At 47.7% G+C, this 22,576-nt stretch overlaps 1 protein-coding gene across 3 annotated transcripts in view; it reads left to right on the top strand.

Moving 5' to 3' along the window:
* Positions 1–22,576, top strand: part of ntn4 (netrin 4) — an 86,877-nt gene that overhangs the window by 33,001 nt on the left and 31,300 nt on the right. For 2 of the 3 annotated variants that reach the window (XM_033039407.1, XM_033039406.1), the window contains exons 3-4: positions 8,150–8,425; positions 17,875–18,004. In XM_033039407.1, coding sequence (XP_032895298.1) covers positions 8,150–8,425; positions 17,875–18,004 — 406 coding nt within the window. The remainder of the gene's footprint in view (positions 1–8,149; positions 8,426–17,874; positions 18,005–22,576) is intronic. The other variant, XM_033039408.1, reaches the window with a different exon arrangement.

Here is a 22,576-nt window from a genome sequence, read left to right as displayed (position 1 = left end):
TGGATAGAGTGGAAGTGGAGAGAATGTTTTCATTAGTGGGAGAGCCTAGAACCAGAGGCCATAGCCTCAGAATTAAAGGACATACCTTTACAAGGGAGATGAGGGGGATTTTATTTAGTCACAGGGTGGTGAATCTGTAGAATTCATTGCCACAGAAGGTTGTGGAGGCCAAGTCAATGGATATTTTTAAGGCGAAGATTGCCAGATTCTTGATTAGTACCGGTGTCAGGGGATATGGGGAACAGGCAGGAGAATGGAAAAGATAGATCAGCCGTGATTGAATGGCGGAGTAGACTTGATGGGCTGAACTTCTGAACTTCTGAATTGATGGATTGATTGAGGAAGTCACACTCAGATTTCATATGGTCACCAGTCCAACCATAGATAAAGCAATGAAAGAGATACTGTATGTAGAAAGGAACTGCAGATGCTGGTTTATACTGAAGATGGACACAAAATGCTGGAGTAACTCAGCAGGGCAGGCAGCATCTCAGAATAGAAGGTATGGGTGACCTTTCGGGTTGGGAATCTACTTCAGACTAAGAGTCAGGGGAGAGAGAAATGAGAGATGTGGATGGGAAAGGTGTGAAATCGAGAGATCAAAGAGGACAAAGGTCGACTGTATCCGGCGATCGGTACGCAGAACATCTCCGCTCAGTCGGCCTAGACCTACATGATCTCCCGGTTGCTAAACACTTTAACCTCCCTCTCCCCAGACTCTCAGTCTGAAGAAGGGTCTCGAGAATGGAGCGGCTGGGCTTGTACACTCAGGAGTTTAGAAGGATGAGAGGATATCTCATTGAAACATATAAGATTGTTAAGGGCTTGGACACGCTAGAGGCAGGAAACATGTTCCCGATGTTGGGGGAGTCCAGAACCAGGGGCCACAGTTTAAGAATAAGGAGTGAGCCATTTAGAACGGAGATGAGGAAACACTTTTTCTCACATAGAGTGGTGAGTCTGTGGAATTCTCTGCCTCAGAGGACAGGTGGAGGCGGGTTCTCTGGATGCTTTCAAGAGAGAGCTTCATAGGGCTCTTAAAAATACTGGAGTCAGGGGATATGGGGAGAAGGCAGGAACGGGGTACTGATTGGGGATTTATATAGCGCCTTTCTAATACTCAAGGCGCTTTACATCGCATTATTCATTCACTCCTCAGTCATACTCGGTGGTGGTAAGCTACTTCTGTAGCCACAGCTGCCCTGGGGCAGACTGACGGAAGCGTGGCTGCCAATCTGCGCCTACGGCCCCTCCGACCACCACCAATCACTCACACACATTCACACACATTCACACACAGGCAAAGGTGGGTGAAGTGTCTTGCCCAAGGACACAACGACAGTATGCACTCCAAGCGGGATTCGAACCGGCTACCTTCCGGTTGCCAGTCGAACACTTAGCCCATTGTGCCATCTGTCGTCCCGATGATCAGCCATGATCACATTGAATGGCGGTGCTGGCTCGAAGGGCCGAATGGCCTACTCGTGCACCTATTGTCTATTGTCTATTGTCTATTGACCCAAAACATCACCGATTCCTTCTATCCAGAGGTGTTGCCTGTCCCGCTGTTACCCCAGTATTTTGTGTCTGTCGGCAGTGAAGGTGATGTCAGGCATATTGCGGGAGTACCGCGCGCTCTCTGGGGTCCTTCAGCCTGGTGGGCAGGTAGCTGCTCCCTCTGAGGGTACCGACTGGTCAGGTAGCTGCCCATGAAGGATGCTGCATGTTGGGCACCCGCAGTAGGTGGTCCAGCGAGCTGGAGAGACAGCAGCTACACCCGCTGCACCGGGATACTCTGACACTGCAGAGCACCGCCTCAGGCAGCCATCTTGGAGCATCTTGGAGCTATTCCTGGGAGGAATAGATCGGGTAGATGCACAGAGTCTCTTGCCCAGAGTAGATGAATTGTTCACCAGAGGACATAGGTTTAAGGTGAAGGGGAAAAGATTTAATAGGAATGTGTGGAGTAACTTCTTCACACAAAGGGTGATGGGTGTATGGAACGAGCTGCCAGAGGAGGTTGTTGAGGCAGGGTCTATCACAACATTCAAGAAACAGTAAGACAGGTACATAGATGGGATGGGTGTGGAGGGATATGAACCAAATGCAGGTAGGTGGGACTAGTCTCCATGCTGTATCACTCTATGACTCTCTGACTATGACTCAATGGTCTTGTACAGGGTCAAGCCACAGAACACACGGGCATGGCTCAGTCATACGTAGATATTACCCGAGGACTGGAAGTTCCCCGGGCGGCACGGTGGCGCAGCGGTAGAGTTGCTGCCTCACAGCGCAAAAACCCGGGTTCGAACCTGACTACGGGTGCTGACTGTACGGAGTTTGCACGTTCTCCCCGTGACCACATGGGTTTTCTCCGGGTGCTCCGGTTTCATCCCGCACTCCAAAGACATACAGGTTTGTAGGTTAATTGGCTTTGGTAAAAACTATAAATAACAATGTTTAGGATAGTGCTAGTGTGCAGGGTGATCGCTGGTCGGCGCGGACTCAGTGAGCTGAAGGGTCTGTTTCTACACTGTATCTCTAAAGTCTGACCACTAAAGACTAAATACATGCGGGTTTGTACGTTAATTGGCTTCTGTGAATTTGTCCCCAGTGTGCAGGATAGAACTAGTGTACGGGGATTGCTGGCTGGCATGGACTCGGTTGGCCAAAGGGCCTGTTTGCCATGCTGTATCTCTAAACTAAACTACACTGAAGAAACACCTACAGAGCGTGCCTGATGAAACAGCATCTGCATGTCATCTCTCAGCACCAGAGATGCGTTTTCAATCCTGACCTCAGATGCCGTTTGTGTGGAGTTTGCATGTTCTTGCTGTGACCACTTGGGTTTCCGCTGTGTATTCCGGTTTCCTCCCACATCCCAAAGACGTGTGGGTTTTTAGGATAATTGGCCTCCGTAAATTGCCCCTAGTGTGTAAAAAGTGGGATAACACACTGTATAGTAGTCATGGAAACATGCCTTCGACCCATCTTGCCCAAGCTGACCAACATGCACTAGTCAGCAGGACAGGCAGCATCTCTGGAGAAAAGGAATAGGTAACGTTTCAGGTCGAGACCCTTCTCCTGTGTTCAGTTCACATCAGTTTAGTTTATTGTCACGTGTACAGTGAAAAGATTTTGCTGCGTCTTAACCAGTCAGCGCAAATACAATACATAATTACAATCCAGCCATTCAAAGTGTACAGATACATTGTAAGGGAATAACGTTTAGTGCAAGCTGAAGTCAGTAAAGTCCGATCAAGGATAGTCCGAGGGTCACCAGTGAGGTAGATTCAGCACTGCTCTCTGGTTGAGGTAGGATGGATCAGTTGCCTGACAACAGCTGGGAAGAAATTGTCCCTGAATCTGGAGGTGTGCGTTTTCTCACTTCTGTACTTTTTGCCTGATGGGAGAGGGGAGAAGAGGGAGTGGCCAGGTGACTAGTCCTTGATTATGCTGCTGGCCTTGCCGAGGAATAGATGGAGTTAATGGAAGGGAGGTTGGTTTGTGTGATGGTCTGGGCTGCGTCCACAATTCGCTGCCATTCCTAACAAATACCTGGAGTCAACATTTGCAAGATGCTCACTTGGTAAACAGGAAACCCTTTAAGTCACAAATATCTAATTTGTTTATTTTCCAAATCTCTTTTATCCACGGATTTTGTTTTGGTTTTAGTTTGTGGGTTTTGGCATGAATCGACATTGCATTGTAGATTATTGCAACAGTAAAGAAAGCCAATTCAGTCCATTTACTCCATGCCCTTACTCTTCAAGATCTTGTGTTTATTCAACTTCATATTTACCATTCAATCTGCTTTCAACATTAGAAACATAGAAAATAGTTGCCGGAGTAGGCCATTCGGCCCTTCGAGCCATTCAATATGATCATGGCTGAATTCCCACGTTCCTGCTTTTTCCCCATATCCCTTGATTTTGTTCACTCTAAGAGCTAAATCTAACTCCAGTTCAAGTTCAAGTTTGTGTTTATTGTCACTTAACCGATTAAGGTGCAGTAAAATTTGAGAGTCTTGAAAACATCCAGTGAATTGGCCTCGACTGCTTCTGTGGCAGAGAATTCCACAGTAAACAGCAGCAGGTGAGAGGGGATTGCAGGTGCAGCTTGTGAGTCGGGTGTGGGGTCGGAGGTCGTGGCTCTAAACGGCGTGGAGACGGATTGGTCGGCAGGTCATTCCCTTCACATTCAGTTTACATTTTACATTTATTTCATTTCAGTTTCTGGCGCTCTGCGCTGCTTTAGAGACACGGGAGGGGGGCGGGAGGGGGGCCATTTGGTGGGCCAGAGTTGTATTGCCGTTACATTATCACGTGACCTCTGTTGGTCCAGAAAAACGGATAATCCAGAGAGGCCCTGAAACCGAGACTGCCAGAAAGCTGGTGTTCGACCTCTACTAGCGGAGCGGGAGAGAGCAAATGTGACCCCGTTATTTAATAAAGGAGGGGGAAAACCGAATAGGGAACTGTGGAGCAACTGGGAATTCACCAGTTTAGTTTAGTTTAGTTGAGAGATACAGCACGGAAACAGGCCCTTCGGCCCATCCAGTCGGCACCGACCAGCAATCCCTGCACATTAACGCTATCCTACACACACTGGGGATAATTTACACATATGGCAAGCCAATGAACCTACATACTTGTACATCTTTTTCGAGTGTGGGAGGAAACCAAAGACCTCGGAAAAACCCCACATGGCCAAGGGGAGAACGTACAAACTCCGTACAGGCAGCACCCATAGTCGGGATCGAACCCGGGTTCTCTGATGCTGCAGGTGTTGTAAGGCTGCAGTTCTACCGCTGCACCTGTTATTGGCAAACTAATGGAACTGATCATTAATAGACACTGGCAAATTATATTATAAGGTGGTCTGGACATGGTTACCTGTCTGATTTCAGATCCCATACTTTGTTACTACTGATATTAATGAAGGTAAACCACATTTGATTTACTGGAAAGTGTTTTGTTTTGTTTGAAGATGTTACTATCAGGGTAAACAACTGGAAGAAACAAGGAACTGCAGATGCTGGTTTACAAAAAAAGACACAAAGTGCCGGAGTAACTCAGTGGGTCTGGCAGCTTTGCTGGAGAACATGGATAGATGGTGTTTCGGGTCAGGACCCTTCTTCAGTGCTGGAGTAATTCACCTAGCCATGTTCTCCAGAGATGCTGCCTAACCTGCTGAGTTATTCCAGCACTATCTTCAGAAGACAAAGAATGTTGTGCGTTGGTAGACTGCGATCAGTGTTGTGCCCAGGGATTAGTCTCGGGCTTTCCACAATTTCTATTGATGAGTGAGAGTGTAATATGTTTGCTGCTGGTGCATATCAGAATGAGAAAGTCAACTGTGAGGATGAATAGGGAACAAGGGGCTATAATCAGGTCAGTCGAGTGGCCTATGTAGAAGGTGGCAGATGGAGTATAATGTTGGCGAGAAGAACAGGAAAATAAAGAGAAAGTAGTTGATGGGCCCGGAATGAGAGTTTGCAACTTCATTAGTTCAGTTTAGTTTATTGTCACGTGTACCGAGAAACAGTGAAAAACCTTTTTGGTGCCTGCTATCCAGTCAGCGGAAAGACTGTACATGATTACAATCGAGCCGTCCACAGTGTACAGATCAGATTCAGATTCAGATTCAGATTCAATTTTAATTGTCATTGTCAGTGTACAGTACAGAGACAACGAAATGCATTTAGCATCTCCCTGGAAGAGCGACATAGCAAATGATTTAAATAAATAATAATAAGTGATAATAAGTGTCCGGGGGGTGGGGGGGTGATTGGCAGTCACCGAGGTACGTTGTTGAGTAGAGTGACAGCCGCCGGGAAGAATTGCAGGATAAAGAGAATAACATTTAGTGCAAGGTAAAGTCCCGTAGAGACCGACTGAAGATAGTCCGAGGGGCTCCTGTTGGTAGGTCAGGACCGCTCTCTAACTGGTGATCAGAGTTTGAATTTGAGTTTAGGATAGTGTCACGTTTACCGAGGTACAGTGAAAAGCTATTTGCAGAAAGGAAAGATGCAGAGAATCAAATAATTCCGAGACAAATGCATGTTTTCTGCTGGAGCACTAACGTAAGGAGATTTATTTATTGTTGTTGTACAGCATTCATCACTAAACCTCAGGTTAAAAAAGTGACACACAATGCTGGAGTAACTCAGTGGGTCAGGCAGCATCTCTGGAGAGAGTGAATGGGTGATGTATCGTGTCGAGACCTTCAGGCATTTTTGTTCTTCTGACCCATCTCCTACGCCTTCTCTCCAGAGATGCTGCCTGACCCGCTGAGTTACTCCAGCACTTTGTGTCTGACTATGGTGTAAACCAGCATCTGCAGTTCCTTCCTGCACTAAGGGAAGTTAAGCCTACCTTGGAGAGAGCCCGGTTCAGATTGATTCCTGAGATGAGATGGAGACACAAAAGGCTGGAGTAACTCGGCGGGATATTACCCGGACAAACACAGAGCTTCGCAATGTGCAATGGTGGTGATGGAGTTACACATCGCCCTGCTGTGAGGAAGGAATCTTATTAGTATTGGGGAGAAAAGACACCACTTTGAGGGAGCATGGCTGGTTACTCAAATCAAGTCACGTTGGCTGCCATAAGCACGAGTATGCTGAGCTACAGCTACAATAGAAACCTTCATTACTGGGGGAGGCACCAACATTTCCGACTGAGGATTCAGGCACAGGGCAGCACGGTGACGCAGTGGTAGAGTTGCTGCCTTGCAGCACCAGGGATCCGGGTTCGATCCTGACTACGGGTGTTGTCTGTATGGAATTTGCACGTTCTCCCCGTGACCACGTGGGTTTTCTCCGGGTGCTCCGGTTTCCTCCCACACTCCAAAGATGTACAGGTTTGTAGGTTAATTGGCTTTGATAAAAATGTAGAATAAATTGTCCTCAGTGTGTAGGATAGTGCTAGCGTTTGGGGATCGCTGGTTGGGCGCGGACTAGATGGGCCGAAGGGCCTGTTTCCGCGCTGTATCTCTGAACGAGACTAAACTAAATGACAGTGTACTGAGGAATGGCCACACCATCATTATCGGATGAAGACATTTACCTGGTGACATAAGATAATGTAGATGCTGGAATCTTGAGCTAAGCACAAAGGGCTGCACTAACTCAGTGGGTCAGGCGGCATCTGTGGAGGGAAAGTGCAGGTGACGTTTTAGGTTGGGACCCGTCCTCTGACAATAAGACCCTGAACTAACGCTTCTGTGGCTTCCTCTCTCTCTCTCTGGAGCCTCCTCCAGACTGGGTGTCAGGGAAGGGGAAACTGGACATGTGGGAAGGTACACAACAACCAGCATCGATGACTCGGGAAGGGTGGAGCCCACAATGCTCCATTGTTGGCTGGGGATGAAGGAATACAAATGGTGACATTAGCAAGAGGACTAGGGTGGGAGAGTGACGGAGAGAGAGGGGATGCAAGGGTTACTTGAAGCTGGAGAAATCAATATTCATGCCACTGGGCTACAAGAGGTGCTGTTCCTCCAATTTGTGTGTGGCCTCACACGGACAACAGAGGAGGCCCAGGACAGAAATGTGTAGGAAGGAACTGCAGATGCTGGTTTAAACCGAAGATAGACACACATTGCTGGAGTAACTCAGCAGGCAGCATCTCTGGAGAGAAGGAATGGGTGATGTTTCGTGTCGAGACCTTTCTTCAGGCTGTGTGAAGAAGGGTCTCGACCCGAAACTGCACCCATTCCTTCTCTCCAAAGATGTTGCCTGTCCCGTTGAGTTACTCCAGCATTGTGTGTCTATCCCAGGACAGAAAGGTCAGTGTGGGAATGGGAAAGGGAGTTGAAATATTTGGCAACTGGGAGATTGCGTAGACTAAGGCGGACTGAGCATCAGTGTTCAGTGAAATGGTCATCCAGTGTGCACTGGTTGTGGCCTGTGTCAGTTTATACAGCACTGTAAAGAATCTCGGGTCATTTTCCTCTAATAGAGACTCTAATATAATTCAAGAGAATTTGAATAAATTCATGTGGGGAAAGTGACAATTCATTTGATCTCGGGCCAGTTATTCTGCGATATCGCTGTTTACCCCAAACTCATCGCCCGATATTGTGGGGAAAATCTAACATTTGAGTTCAGCGTTTGGTCCCCTGATCCTCCCGTCTCTCTCCGCAGGTGATATTCCGCGCCCTCTCCCCGCCTCGTCCCGTGCGTGACCCGTACAGCCTCGGGGCCCAGGAGCGGCTGAGAGTCACCAACCTACGTGTCCGGATGCTCAAACGCCAGGCCTGCCCCTGCTCAGCCCAGGACAGCACCCTCAAGCCCCAGGCCTTCGCGCACTACGCCATCTACGACTTCATCGCCATGGGCAGCTGTTTCTGCAACGGCCACGCTGAGCGCTGCGAGCCAGCCGAGGGCTTCACTCCAGACCCGGGCAACCCCCAGACTGTGGTACGTACCCCAGCCCGCCCACAGACCATTCATTGGTCCTGGATCTCTCCATATCAAAGTCTATATCTCTCCATATCAAAGTCTATATCTGCCCATATGAACTTCTATATCTGTCCATATCAACTTCTATATCTCTCTATATCAACATCTATATGTCTCCATATCAATGTCTATATCTCTCCATATCAACCTCTTTGTCTCTCCATGAATCTGGCGGTGCTGGCTCGAAGGGCCGAATGGCCTCCTCCTGCACCTATTTTCTATGTTTCATATCAACCTCTATATCTCTCTATAACAACGTCTATATCTCTCTATATCAACGCTAATATTTCTTGTTTCCCTCTCCCCTGACTCGCAATCTGAAGATGGGTCTCAAACCGAAACGTCCTCTATTCCTTATCTCCATAGATGCTGCCTGACACGCTGAGTTTTTAAAAATTAAAATAAACTTTATTCGCGTAAAAAAGCGTATACGATACAGGAACTGTGCGAAAAATTCTTCCGCCATTCACGAAAGCTACACATACATTCAATCCATCGTTACAGAGTGTTTTCACAAACCCCCCCCCCCCCCCTCCCTTGCCACTCATGTGGCCCCCTGGTGTGATATCCCTTCCCTTGTTTGAGGGGCGTCTCCAACACACCCTGCCCCACTATGTCCATCAGCGGAAGGTCCATAGACTTCTGCCCCGCTGAGTTACTCCAGCTTTTTGTGTCTCCACAGACAAACCTGACAAGGAAGAGGTGTTGCCATGGTTGCAATTCACCCTGATTGGATTGGCTCACTTTTTCTCCTTCCTGCAGACTCTCAACAGAGCATAGATTGGTCTTTTTAAGTATGTGTAGGAAGGAACTGCAGATGCTGGTTTATACCAAGGATAGACACAAAGCGCTGGAGTAACTCAGCGGGTCAGGCAGCACCTCTAGTCTACCTCTCCCCTGACTGTCAGTCTGAAGAAGGGTCTCGGCACAAAATGTCACCTATTTCTTTTCTCCAGAGATGCTGTCTGACCCGCCGAGTTACTCCAGCACTTTGTGTCTATCTTTAGTCTTTTTAAGGCCAGATATTGTTTGAAACTTGCAGCAAGTTTAGTTTAGTTTAATTTAGAGATACAGCGTGGACACAGGCCCTTCGGCCCACCGAGCCTGCTCCGATAAGCGATCCCCGCACACTAGCACTATTCTACTCACCAGAGACAATTTACAGTTATACCTAAAAAGTCAATTAGCCTGCAAACCTGTGCGTCTTTGGAGAGTGGGAGGAATCCGGAGCACCCGGGAAAAACCCACGCAGGTCACAGGGCGAACGTACAAACTCGGTACAGGCAGCACCCGTAGTCAGGATCGAACCGCTGTATGGTGGCAACTCTACCGCTGCGCCACGGTGCCTCTTGTCTCCAATGGTCCTGCTGTTCTGGGACTCCCGTTCTGGCATCTCAAACAGGCTGGGTTGATGTTGGCGGTGATTTCCTGACTGCTCTCCATTGCTGGACATCCCCTAGAATTCTGTAGCAGAAGCAGAGGTGTGGGATTCTCCTGCTTCTGGGAATTTGCTTCAGAAGGAACTGCAGATGCTGGAAAATCGAAGGTAGACAAAAGTGCAAGAGAAACTCAGCGGGTGCAGCAGCATCTATGGAGCGAAGGAAATAGGCAACGTTTCGGGCGCCCGAAACGTTGCCTATTTCCTTCGCTCCATAGATGCTGCTGCACCCACTGAGTTTCTCCAGCACTTTTGTCTATCTGGGATTTTGCTGTCTGGGTTGTGTAGAAGTTCTGAGCCGTCTTTAACCCGGATGTCCATTGAAGGCTGTGGGGAAGAAGTCACAATCTTTATATTATTTTTGTTCAGTTTAACATTTCTAATTATTTAACGGTTTCTAAATGTTTTACTGTTTTTTCTTACGTAAGTACAAAAAGTGCTGCTAATGGTGATAAAGTGTTGGAGTAACTCAGCGGATCAGGCAGCATAAAAGATAGACACAAAATGCTGGAGTAACTCAGCGGGTCAGGCAGGGCCGGATTTAGATGAAGAGAGGCACTAGGCCAGTGGTTCCCAACCTTTTTTAGCTCATGGCCCCCTTGGGATCTTTTAATTTTTCTGTGCCCCCCCCCCCCCTGACATTATTAGCGGAAAAAAAGTACTTCAATATTATAATACCTTCCATAAAAATATCAGTGTCTATTAATTGCACATATATTCTCTTTTATTCTATTCCACAAACATCAAAAATATTTAAACTACAATGATTTAAATTTATTAGAACTGAAATTTAGGAGGCAACAGGGTGGTAGCTCTGTGGCCCCCTTCATTGAACCTGTGGCACCCTAAATCCCAAAATGTTTCTGTGGCCCCCCTGAAATTTGCCATGGCCCCAGGTTGGGAATCACTGCCCTAGGCTATTCCACTTGTGAGGCCCCTCACAATCCCCCATGTAAGGCCCCTCCCAATCAGCCTATGGAAGCCTATAGGTCTACCCGGCCTTGCCGAGGCCTCCCTCGATCTCGAGGCCCTAAGCTTAAGCTTGTGAAGCTTATACGTAAATCCGGCCCTGGGGTCAGGCAACATCTCTGGAGAAACGGAATGGGTGGTGTTTCAGATCGAGACCCTTCTTTAGACTCAGGGTCAGGGGAGGGGGAAATGAGAGGGATAAAAAAATTCAAAGAACAAATGAGCAAAAGGTATGCAAAAGGATAAATCTCTGGAGGACAAGGATAGGTGGTGACGTTTCTGGTTCTTCTTTTTAGACTCTGGTTTAGATTCTATACGGGCTAATTCTTGGCATGGAGGGTGATTATGAAGGCTTGTTGTACTTAAAGTGGATAGTAACTTGCTCCAGGTGGAACGCATCGCAGGTTATTGAGGGTTACTGAGGTTACACAGGTTGCATCGCAGATTATGTTTTAGTTTAGTTTAGAGATGCAGCGCGGAAACAGCCCACCAAGTCCGTGCCGACCAGCGATCCCCGTACACAAAGCTATTCTACACACTAGGGACAATTTTACAATTTTTACCGAAGCCAAATCAATCTACAGACCTGTGCGTCTTTGGAATGTGGGAGGAAACTGGCGCACCCGTGGAAAACCCACGCGGGTCACGGGGAGAAGGTACACACTCCGTACAGACAACACCCGCAGTCAGGATGGAAACCGGGTCTCTGGCGCTGTGAGGCAGCAACTCTACCGCTGCGCCACCATGCCGCCCAGTTAGAGACGTTGCAGAGGCTGGAAAGCTCTGCGGAGGAGTCTTGGTGGTCGGTCCACTTGTAGCGGGGGTGAAGGGAGCTAGATAAATATACGAAGGGGAAGAGTTTACAGACACTGTATGGAGAGGGTGGGGCCAGCCGGTGTGGATTATCGAGCCGGTGAGGTCTCAATGCTTCAGATGGCCTTATTTCCTCATGTGATGGTTCATGGTTCTCAGTAAAACTGGGAGATGATAGCAGGGTGTAAAAGTATTTTAGTAGGATTTGATATTGTGCTCTTCACTTTCCAGAGAGCTTTTAAATTACTTAGCCAGCTTATGGAGATTAGTCTCACTTTGCTCGTATGTCAGGGATGAAATCTGTGTTTACATTTCTTAGCTCCACAAAGTATTTCCAAGCTGAAAGGCAGTATTCAGCCAATCACTCAGTCGCCCTACTGATCAAATGCTACTTTCAAACCTCATGGAGCTGTTCAGTATTAGTTACATTTCACAAATGCAGCTGAAAACGTAATGAGTTTGTGATGTAGTGAGACTAAATTTTACTTTTTATCCGTACTTTAGATGTGTGGTCAGGAGAGCATTTGTTGTCCGTCGAAGATAGACACAAAATGGTGGAGTAACTCTGCGAGTCAGGCAGCATCTCTGGAGAACGTGGATAAGTCACATTTCAGGTCGGAAACCTTCTTCAGACTGTCTGAAGAGGGATCCCACCCCCAAACGACACCTGATCCTTCTCTCCAGATTTGCTGCCTGACCCGCTGAGTTACTCCACCATTTTGTGTCTATCTTCGGTATAAACCAGCATCTGCAGTTCCTTCCAGCACATTTTAATTTTGTTTCTTTGTTTGGAGATACAGCTCGGAAACAGGCCCTTCGGCCCACCGAGTCTGTGCAGGCCAGCGATCCCTGCACACTAACCTGCACACTAGGGACAATTTACACTTTTACCAACGCCAATTAGCCAACAAACCTATACGTGTTTGGAGTGTGGGAGGAAACCTGAGCACCCGGAGAAAACCCACACAGGTCAAAGGTCAGTTTATTGTCACATGTACCAATTAAAGTACAGTGACATTCGAATTACCATGCAGCCATACTAAAAAAAAGCATCAAACCACACATAAAAGTTAACATAAACATCCACCACAGTGGATTCCCCATGTTCCTCACTGTGATGGAAGGCAATAAAGTCCCATCTTCTTCTCATATATATATCACGGGGAGAACGTACAAACTCCTCGCAGACAGCACACGTTGTCAGGATCGAACCCGGGTCTCCAGCACTGTAAGGCAACAACTTTACTGCTGCACCACCGTGACGTCTGTTTTATTGACATTTATTGCCTATTCCTAAGTTTAGCTCTGCCTAATGCAGGCTGCCTTTCCACATTGTCCTTGCTTCAACAGATTGGCACCTCATTTTAAGATGTAACGGGCTCAGCCCTGTGCCCATTAGATGGTTCATGGTGACACAAGAACTGCAGGTGCTGGTTTAAATTTTTTTTTTTAAATACAAAAATATATTCCTACTAAACATATATTTTTAAATGTTTTTCAAAACGTTGCCTCCTCTCACCTTAAAGTTCTGCCCTCTAGTCTTTAGCATGTCACCCTGAGGAAAACGTTCTGACTGTCTACCCTATCAAAGTCGCTCATAATTTTATACACTTATACACTCAGGTCTGAGTCCTTCATTGATCATTAGTTTAGCAAAAGACAGACACAGAATGCAGGAGTAACTCAGCGGGTCAGGCAGCTTCTCTGGAGAAAATGGCCGAGGAATGATGTTTCAGGTCGGGACCCTTCTTCAGACTGAATGTAGGAGTACAGTCAGTAGACTGGGATTAGATTACACTGTAGCTGGTCTGAGACTACATTGCACAGAGACCTATCATTGATCTTGCTTAGTACAGGTGTCAGGGGTTATGGGGAGAAGGCAGGAGAATAGGGTTAGGAGGGAGAGATAGATCAGCCATGATTGAATGGCGGAGTAGACCTGATGGGCCGAATGGCCTAATTCTACTCCTATCTCTTATGATTTTATGAAACGTCACCTATTCCTTCTCTCCAGAGATGCTGCCTGACCCGCTGAGTTACTACAGCATTTTTGTGTCTATCTTCGTCTCGGAGTTGCTGGACCAGGTTTAAAGCATCAGATTGAAGCCTCGGCTATCAACTGAGGAATGGAGTATGTACGTGCTGGGTGGAAGGCAGGAAGGGAAGTCACCCGTCACAGGGCACACTGTACAGCGAAGGTCCTTTCCTGGCCACTCACCTTCACCCTCCGTCTGCCCACCAGATGAGAGGCTAGGGCAGGCAAGACTGTGGACAGGTATCAGCCAGCCTAGCAAACCAGGCAGCGAGCAGCAAACTGGTTTCCTTCAACATAAAAAGCTGCCGTAACTCAGCGGGACAGGCAGCATCTCTGGAGAGAAGCCTGAAGAAGGGTCTCGACCCGAAACGTCACCCATTCCTTCACTCCAGAGATGCTGCCTGTCCCGCTGAGTTACTCCAGCTTCGGTTTAAACCAGCATCTGCAGTTCCTTTCTCCACAAACTGCTTTCCTTGTTCCCCCTGAAACAATGTCATGCATTTTTGATCTGGACCCAAACCACAGCCGTACCTTATTGCTCATAATATGTTTTGCACAAACATACGTGTATTGGAGTGCAGCTAACCTTGCACAGATTGTTTTTGAGATGGAGGGCGATTATATATTTTTTTTTCTTATCACCGTAGTCCATCAGCAAGTTAAATATTTTGTTTACGCCTCACCTGAATATGGGAATAGTTTGCAAAGGAACAGGTCAGTCACAGAATGCAGCCCCGGGTCAGGCCCTTCGGCCCACAACGTCGGTGCCGAACAGAATGCCAAGACCAACTCATATCTGTGTAGGAATGAACTGCGGATGCTGGTTTACACCAAAGATAGATACAAATTGCTGGAGTAACTCAGCGGGACAGGCAGCATCTCTGGTGATAAGAAATAGGTGACGTTTCGGGTCCAGATTTGCCTTCTGCCTCTTATCTGCCAGCACATAATCCATATCTCTCCATTCTCTGTATATTTATGTGCCTGTCCAATAGTTTGTTAAACGCCACCATCAAATCTGCCTCCACCACCAATCCTGGCAGTGTGTTCCATGCACTCACCACCCACTGTGTATAAAACTTGCCCCGCACATCTCCTTGAAACATTTCCCCTCTCTCAGGAGCAAAGAGGTCCTTCTGCAGTTGTACAGGGCCCTAGTGAGACCACACCTGGAGTATTGTGTGCAGTTTTGGTCCCCTAATTTGAGGAAGGACATTCTTGCTATTGAGTGCAGCGTAGGTTTACAAGGTTAATTCCCGGGATGGCGGGACTGTCATATGCTGAGAGAATGGAGCAACTGGGCTTGTACACTCTGGAGTTTAGAAGGATGAGGGGGATCTCATTGAAACATATAAGATTGTTAAGGGTTTGTACACGCTAGAGGCAGGAAACATGTTCCCCATGTTGGGGGTGTGCAGAACCAGGGGCCACAGTTTAAAAATAAGGAATAAGCCATTTAGAACGGAGACGAGGAAACACTTTTTCTCACAGAGAATGGTGAGTCTGTGGAATTCCCTGCCTCAGAGGGCGGTGAAGGCAGGTTCTCTGGATGCTTTCAAGAGAGAGCTAGATAGGGCTCTTAAAAATAGCGGAATCAGGGGATATGGGGAGAAGGCAGGAACGGGGTACTGATTGGGGATGATCAGCCATGATCACATTGAATGGCGGTGCTGGCTCGAAGGGCCAAATGGCCTACTCCTGCACCTATTGTCTATTGTCTCCTTAATGTATTGATAATATTTGATATTTCCACCCTGGGAAAAAGGCTCTGACTGTCGACTCTATTTATTTCTTCATTATTTTATACACTTCTATCAGATCTGTATCCATCATTAATCATTACCTATCAGGATTATTTTAGCAAAAGATAGACACAAAATGCTGGAGTAACTCAGCAGGTCAGGCAGCATCTCTGGCAAATAGAGTGGATGTGGAGAGGATGTTGCCACTAGTGGGAGAGTCTAAGGCCAGAGGTCAGAGCCTCGGAATTAAAGAACGTTCCTTTAGGAAGGAGATGAGGAGAAATGTCTTTAGTCAGAGGGTGGTGAATCTGTGGAATTTATTGCCACAGACGGCTGTGGAGGCCAAGTCAATGGATATTTTTAAGACGGAGATGGATAGATTCTTGATTAATACAGGTGTCAGAGGTGTCACATGTGTCTAAGTGGGCTGGATAGCCTTTAGAATAACTATTCTCAGGTTACGACAAGACTGGCCTTTGTTCTCCATTCCTGGGTGCCCTGAGAAAGGCTGGGGTAGGATTTCTCAAAGGCAGCGGAGACCCGGGTTCGATCCTGACTACGGGCGCTGTCTGTACGGAGTTTGTACGTTCTCCCCGTGACCTGTGTGGGTTTTCACCGAGATCTTCGGTTTCCTCCCGTACTCCAAAGACGTACAGGTTTGTGGGTTAATTGGCTTGGTGTAAATGTAAAATTGTCCGTGGTGTGTGTAGGGCAGTGTAAGTGTGCGGGGATCGCTGGTCGGTACGGACTCGGTGGGCCGAAGGGCCTGCTTCTGCGCTGTATCTCTGAAATTAAAAACCTAACACACGGAGGTGGGAGATTTCTCCCTGTGGATGGGGATGATGTTGCAGGTTCCTGATCTTGAGACAGCGACAGATTCGGAGGCAAGTCCAGACGGGACGAGAATACTGAGCGCGTGAGTCATGCGTGGGGCGAGGGGAGCATTCCTTCACCGGCCTGTTGTACATTATCGTGTAGCAAGGAAACGCAGATGCAAGTTCACAACAAAGATAGACACAAAATGCTGGAGTAACTCAGCGGGACCAGGCAGCAACTCTGGAGAGAAGGAATGGGTGACGTTACGGGTCCAGACCCTTCTTCAGACTGAGAGCCAGGGGAGAGGGAGCTTGAGATATGAAAAGGTGCAGAACAAATCCGAGCCTTGCATCTAGTTTCTCTCTCCCCTGACTCTCAGTGTGAAGAAGGGTCTTGACCCAAAACGTCACCTGTTCCTTTTCTGCGGAGATGCTGCCTGGTCCGCTGCATTACTCCAGCTTTTTGTGTCTATGTTGTACATTATAGTTTAGAATTCCTGTGATGCATCGAGGAACTTTGATACATTTCCCTTCACTGTGCTGGGAGCTCATGTTTTGCGGTGAGGCCGGGCCTGTACAGAGTTTGTGTGTTCGCCTTGTGGGATTTCCCCGGGAGCTCTGGCCTCCGCCCACATTGCAAAGACGTACAGGTTTATCAGCTTTGGTAAAAATTGTACATTGTCCCCAGTGTGTGTAGGGTAGTTCTGGGTGATCGCTGGTCAGCACGGGCACGGTGGCCAAAGGGCCTGTTTCCACGCTGTATCTTTAAGCTCTTCCCACTCTTCAGCCCGATACTTATGCCTCAACGAATTTCAATGTAACAGGAGATAGACACAAAAAGCTGGATGCAGCGGGTCAGGCAGCAACTCCAAAGAAAAGGAACAGGTGACGTTTGGGGTCGAGACCCTTCGTCAGACGCTTCATTGTAACAGGGTCATTCCCACATTGCTGACTATAGGTGCTTGGTGCTCTCACGATTACAGCAGTAAGGTCGGCACGGTGGTGCAGCGGTAGAGTTGCTGCCTTACAGCGCCAGAGACCCGGGTTCGATCCCGACTACGGGTGCTGTCTGTATGGAGTTTGTACGTTCTCCCCGTGACTGTGTGGGTTTCCTCTGAGATCTTCAGATTCCTCCCGGACTCCCGAGACGTACAGATTTGTAGGCTAATTGGGTTGGTAAATGTAAAAATTGTCCCTAGTGTGTGTAGGATAGTGTTAATATGCGGGGATCGCTGGTCTCTGTGGGCCGAAGGGCCAATAGGCATGTTTCCGCGATGTATCTCTAAATGAAACTAAACTCAATAGACAATAGACAATGGGTGCAGGAGTAGGCCATTCGGCCCTTCGAGCCAGCACCGCCATTCAATGTGATCATCCTCAATCAATACCCCGTTCCTGCCTTCTCCCCATATCCCCTGACTCCGCTATTTTTAAGAGCCCTATCTAACTCTCTCTTTCTTAGTATATCATATAATAGTATACCATAATATATTCTTAGTATACTATAATAGTATACCATACAAGGTTGCTTTCAGAGTGAAACGGGCTGGCCATCTCATTCACCGTTTGACCAGGTTGTCTATTCCTTTCCACGGCAGATCCATGGCAAGTGTATCTGTGAGCACCACACTACGGGGGAACACTGTGGGACTTGTGCCCCTCTGTACAATGACCGCCCGTGGAGGCCAGCGGACGGGAAGAAGGGACTGGCAAACCAGTGCCAAAGTAAGTCACCAGATGATCCTGCTTCTCTGGGACACACACACCAAGCTGGAGTCACTCAGCAGCTCAGGCAGCATCTCTGGAGAGAAAAGGTGTCAGATAAAGAGAAAAGCTCTAGTGTAGGAAGGAACTGCGGATGCTGGTTTAAACCGAACATAGACGCACCAAGTCGGCCTAACGCAGCGGGACAGGCAGCATCTCTGGAGAGAAGGAATGGGTGACGTTTCGGGTCGAGACCCTTCTTTAGACTAGTTAGGGATAAAGGAAACAAGAGATATACAGTAGATGATGATGTAGAGAGATAAAGAACAATGAATGAAAGATATGCAAAAAAGTAATGATGGATTGTCTTTCGGCTGACAGGAGAGCACTAGTAAGCTTAGTTTTTTGAGTTTATTGTCATGTGTACTAAGGAACAGTGACAAGCTTTTGTTGCATGCTCTCCTGTCAGTGGAAAAACAATACATGATTACAATCGTGCCATTTACAGTGTACAGATACATGATAAGTGAATAACGTTTAGTGCAAGGTAAAGCCAGCAAAGTCCGATCAAGGATAGTCCGAGGGTCACCAAAGAGATAGATGGTAGTTCAGCACTGCTCTCTGTTTGTGGTGGGATGGTTCAGTTACCTGATAACACCTGAACACAGAATAGACTCGGAATAAAAGGACGTTCCTTCAGAAAGTGGTGAAGCTTATGCAAAACGACAAGTCAGAGCCAGCAACGATGATCAATGAAAGGTGGAGCCCACAATGGTCCATTGTTGGCTGTGGGGAAGGTGATAACGAGTGGATACAAACAGTGAAGCTCAGCAGGACGACAGTGAAACTAGTACGACTAGGGTGGGGGAGGGACGGACAGAGAGTGGATGCAAGGGTTACCTGAAGTTAGGAAATCAATGATCATAACATTTGGTTTGTAAGCTGCCCTGGTGAAATATGAGGTGCTGTTCCTCTAATTTTTGATTGGCCTCACGGTGACAGCGGAGGAGACGCAGGACAGAAAGGTCAGTGTGGGAATGGGAATGGGAGTCAAAATGTTTGGCAGCCGGGAGATCAAGGCGGACTGAGCGAAGGTGTTCAGTGAAACGATCGCCCGGTCTGCACGTGGTGTCAGAATATAATGGAGTCCACAGCTAGAAAAAGCAGATGCAGCAGATGAGGTTGGAGGAGGTGCAAGTGGAGCTCTAGAAACATAGAAACATAGAACATAGAAAATAGGTGCAGGAGGAGGTCATTCGGCCCTTCGAGCCAGCACCGCTACTCATTGTGATCATGGCTGATCGTCCCCTATCAATAACCCGTGCCTGCCTTTTACCCATATCCTTTGATTCCACTAGCCCCTGGAGCTCTATCTAACTCTCTCTTAAATCCATCCAGTGACTTGGCCTCCACTGCCCTCTGTGGCAGGGAATTCCACAAATTCACAACTCTCTGGGTGAAAACGTTTTTTTCTCACCTCAGTATTAAATGACCTCCCCTTTATTCTAAGACTGTGGCCCCTGGTTCTGGACTCGCCCCACATTGGGAACATTTTTCCTGCATCTAGCTTGTCCAGTCCTTTTATAATTTTATATGTTTCTATAAGATATCCCCTCATCCTTCGAAACTCCAGTGAATACAAGCCAAGTCTTTTCAATCTTTCCTCATATGACAGTCCCGCCATCCCAGGGATCAATCTCGTGAACCTACGCTGCACTGCCCCAATCACAAGGATGTCCTTCCTCAAATTAGGAGACCAAAACTGTACACAATACTCCAGATGTGGTCTCACCTCTGCTTCTCTGGGACCTCCTCAGACGGTTGGCAGAGGAGAGTTCCAGCCATGGTGTCGGGGATGAAGGCGTACACTTCCACAGGGAGAGCGTCAGGGAGAGGAGAACGCTAAAGCAAGGTTCTGCTGGGTATTAAAGACACAGAGGGCTTCTTATCGAGAATGGAAGAGTCTAGAGCAGAGGAGGTGCGCCAATTGATGGGGGTACCAGCAACAGGAGGGCTATTTTCAGGGGGTAACAGGAGGAACCACAACAGGAGTACAAAGATTGGCGGCACGGTGGCGCAGCGGTAGAGTTGCTGCCTCACAGCGCCAGAGACCCGAGTTCGATCCTGCCTGTGGGTGCTACCTGTATGGAGTATGGATGTTCTAGCCGTGACCTGCGTGGGTTTTCTGTGGGAACTCCGGTTTCCCGAGGTGAACAGGTTAATTGGATTCGGTAAAATTGTAAGTTGTCCCCAGTGTGTGTCGGTTAGTGTACGGGGTGATCACTGGTCGGTGTGGACTCTCTGGGACGAAGGGCTGTTTCCGCACTGTATCTCTAAAGTCTAAAGTAAAAGGAGAACCCTGCAAGAAGCACTCTGGGAGGTTCCCCCCAAAGATCCTATAGTTCCCCCCAAAGATCCGGAGCAAGATAGACCACTCCTTCTAAATGCAATGGGCTGACGTGTAGTACACAACGTGGGCCTTTTTTTCATCCATTTCCGTAACCCGACCCGACCCAACCCGCAGTGTAATCAACGTTGCGGGGGAACAGTTTGTGTTAATAAATTAAAATTCTGAAAATGAGGAGAAGATTTTTACCAAATAACTTTTATTTTTACGAGATGTTTCCGTAACCGGCTTCCGTCTCCACACTAGTATCCCATGGGAGCTTTGGTGCGGAGACGGAAACCGGTTACGGAAATGGGGCCGAAAATTACCCATGATTCTGCCCATGACCGTACTACGTCTTTTTCGTCGAGTGGACCATCTTGCTCGCTATAGGATCTTTGGCTCCCCCTGCCTTCTCACCCAGGAGATCATTTCGTCCTCCTCACCGCAGTGACCTTGGCCCTCAAGATCCCCCTCGTACACCACCCTAACACCCCTCCCCTCACATCATGACCTGTGACCTCCGACCCTCACCTTCAGGACCCTCAGTACCCAGGTCTCCATCTCCCACCCCACACCAGTGTGGTAGTGACAGAGCACAGGGCATCACAAGCAGTGGCGGACTGGCCAGGGTGTCAGCTTGCCCGATGGCAAGTGGGCCCCTGATGAAGTGGGCCCCCTTTGTCTCCTGGCAACCAATATTTTTAGACCCAGTCCACCACTGATCACAAGGCCCCATGTCTCAGGAAGGATGTGCTGGCTCTGGAGAGGCACATCAAGAGACGCGATGGGCCGAATGGCCTAATTCTGCCCCTATCACTTATGTCAGAGAAGGTTTACGGGAATAATCCCAGGAATGAGTAGGTTAAGGTATGATGAGCGTTTGACGGCACTGGGCCTGTACTCGCTGGAGTTTAGAATGATGAAGGGACACCTCATTGAAACTTACCGAATAATCAAAGAGTGGATGCGCAGAGGATGTTTCCACTAGTGGGAGAGTCTAGGCCTTTGAATTAAAGGACGTTCCTTTTGGAAAATGAGGAGGAATGTCTAATTCAGACGGTGGTGAATCTGCAGAATTCATTGCCGCAGAAGGCCATGTCAGTGGATATTTGTAAGGCAGGGATAGATAGATTCTTGATTAGTACGGGTATCATGGGGTTATAGAGAAAGGCAGGATGATGGGGTTAGGAGGGTGAGATAGATCAGCCATGATTGAATGGCGGAGTAGACTTGATGGGCCGAATGGCCTAATTCGGTCCCTATCAGTTATGAACATGACAAACTTTAGCTGGGTCAGTGGTTCAATTGTTCAGGATTGAAGTGATATGGGAATGGTGTGCATACGTGGCATGCGGACATTGTGTGTGTGGCCCGTTTTCACGAGAAGTTCGGTATAGTGCACCTGAAAAAGAATCGATCTCTTTGTGTATAGGAAGATAACTGCAGATGATGGTTTACACCAAAGATAGACACAAAATACTGGAGAATTGCAGCATCTCTGGAGAAAAGGAATAGGTGACTCTTCGGGTCGAGACCTTCTTCAAACTGAGAGTCAGGGGAGTGCGGAATCTAAAGATAAGAGGAGTTTCTCTCTTCCCTGACACACAGCCTGAAGAGGGGTCTCGCAAGTTAATAAACGATAGGAGCAGAATTAGGCCATTCGGCCCATCAAGTAAACTCCGCCATTCAATCATGGCTGATCTATCTTTCCCCTTCAACGCCATTCTCCTGCCTTCTCCCCATAACCCCTGACACCCGTACTAATCAAGAATCTATCTATCTCTACTGTAAAAAATATCTGTTGACTTGACCTCCACAGCCTTCTGTGGCAATGAATTCCACAGATTCACCACCCTCTGACTAAAGACATTCCTCCTCGCCTCCTTCCTAAAGGATCATCCTTTTATTCTGAGGCTGTGGCCTCTGGTCCTAGACTGTCCCACTAGTAGGAACATCCTCTCCATGTCCACTCCATCCAGGCCTGTGCCCACCTGTGTTATGTTCTACGGACATTTAAAAAAAATTCAAAAAAGGTATTAAATTATTTAAAAAACATTACACTACTATAAAACAACCCAGAACCCACCACCATAATACAATACAAACAAATATCCTTAATAAAAAACTATACAGCTATCTTACACTCCTTGCCAAGGATGCATTCAACACCCAGCGGAGCCCAGCGTTCCCGCAACTCCCCCAGG

The sequence above is a fragment of the Amblyraja radiata genome, chromosome 21 (assembly GCF_010909765.2).
Source record: "Amblyraja radiata isolate CabotCenter1 chromosome 21, sAmbRad1.1.pri, whole genome shotgun sequence".
NCBI lineage: Eukaryota > Metazoa > Chordata > Chondrichthyes > Rajiformes > Rajidae > Amblyraja > Amblyraja radiata.
The sequence above is the reverse complement of the archived record's forward strand: the minus strand, read 5'-3'. Positions and strand labels throughout refer to the sequence as shown.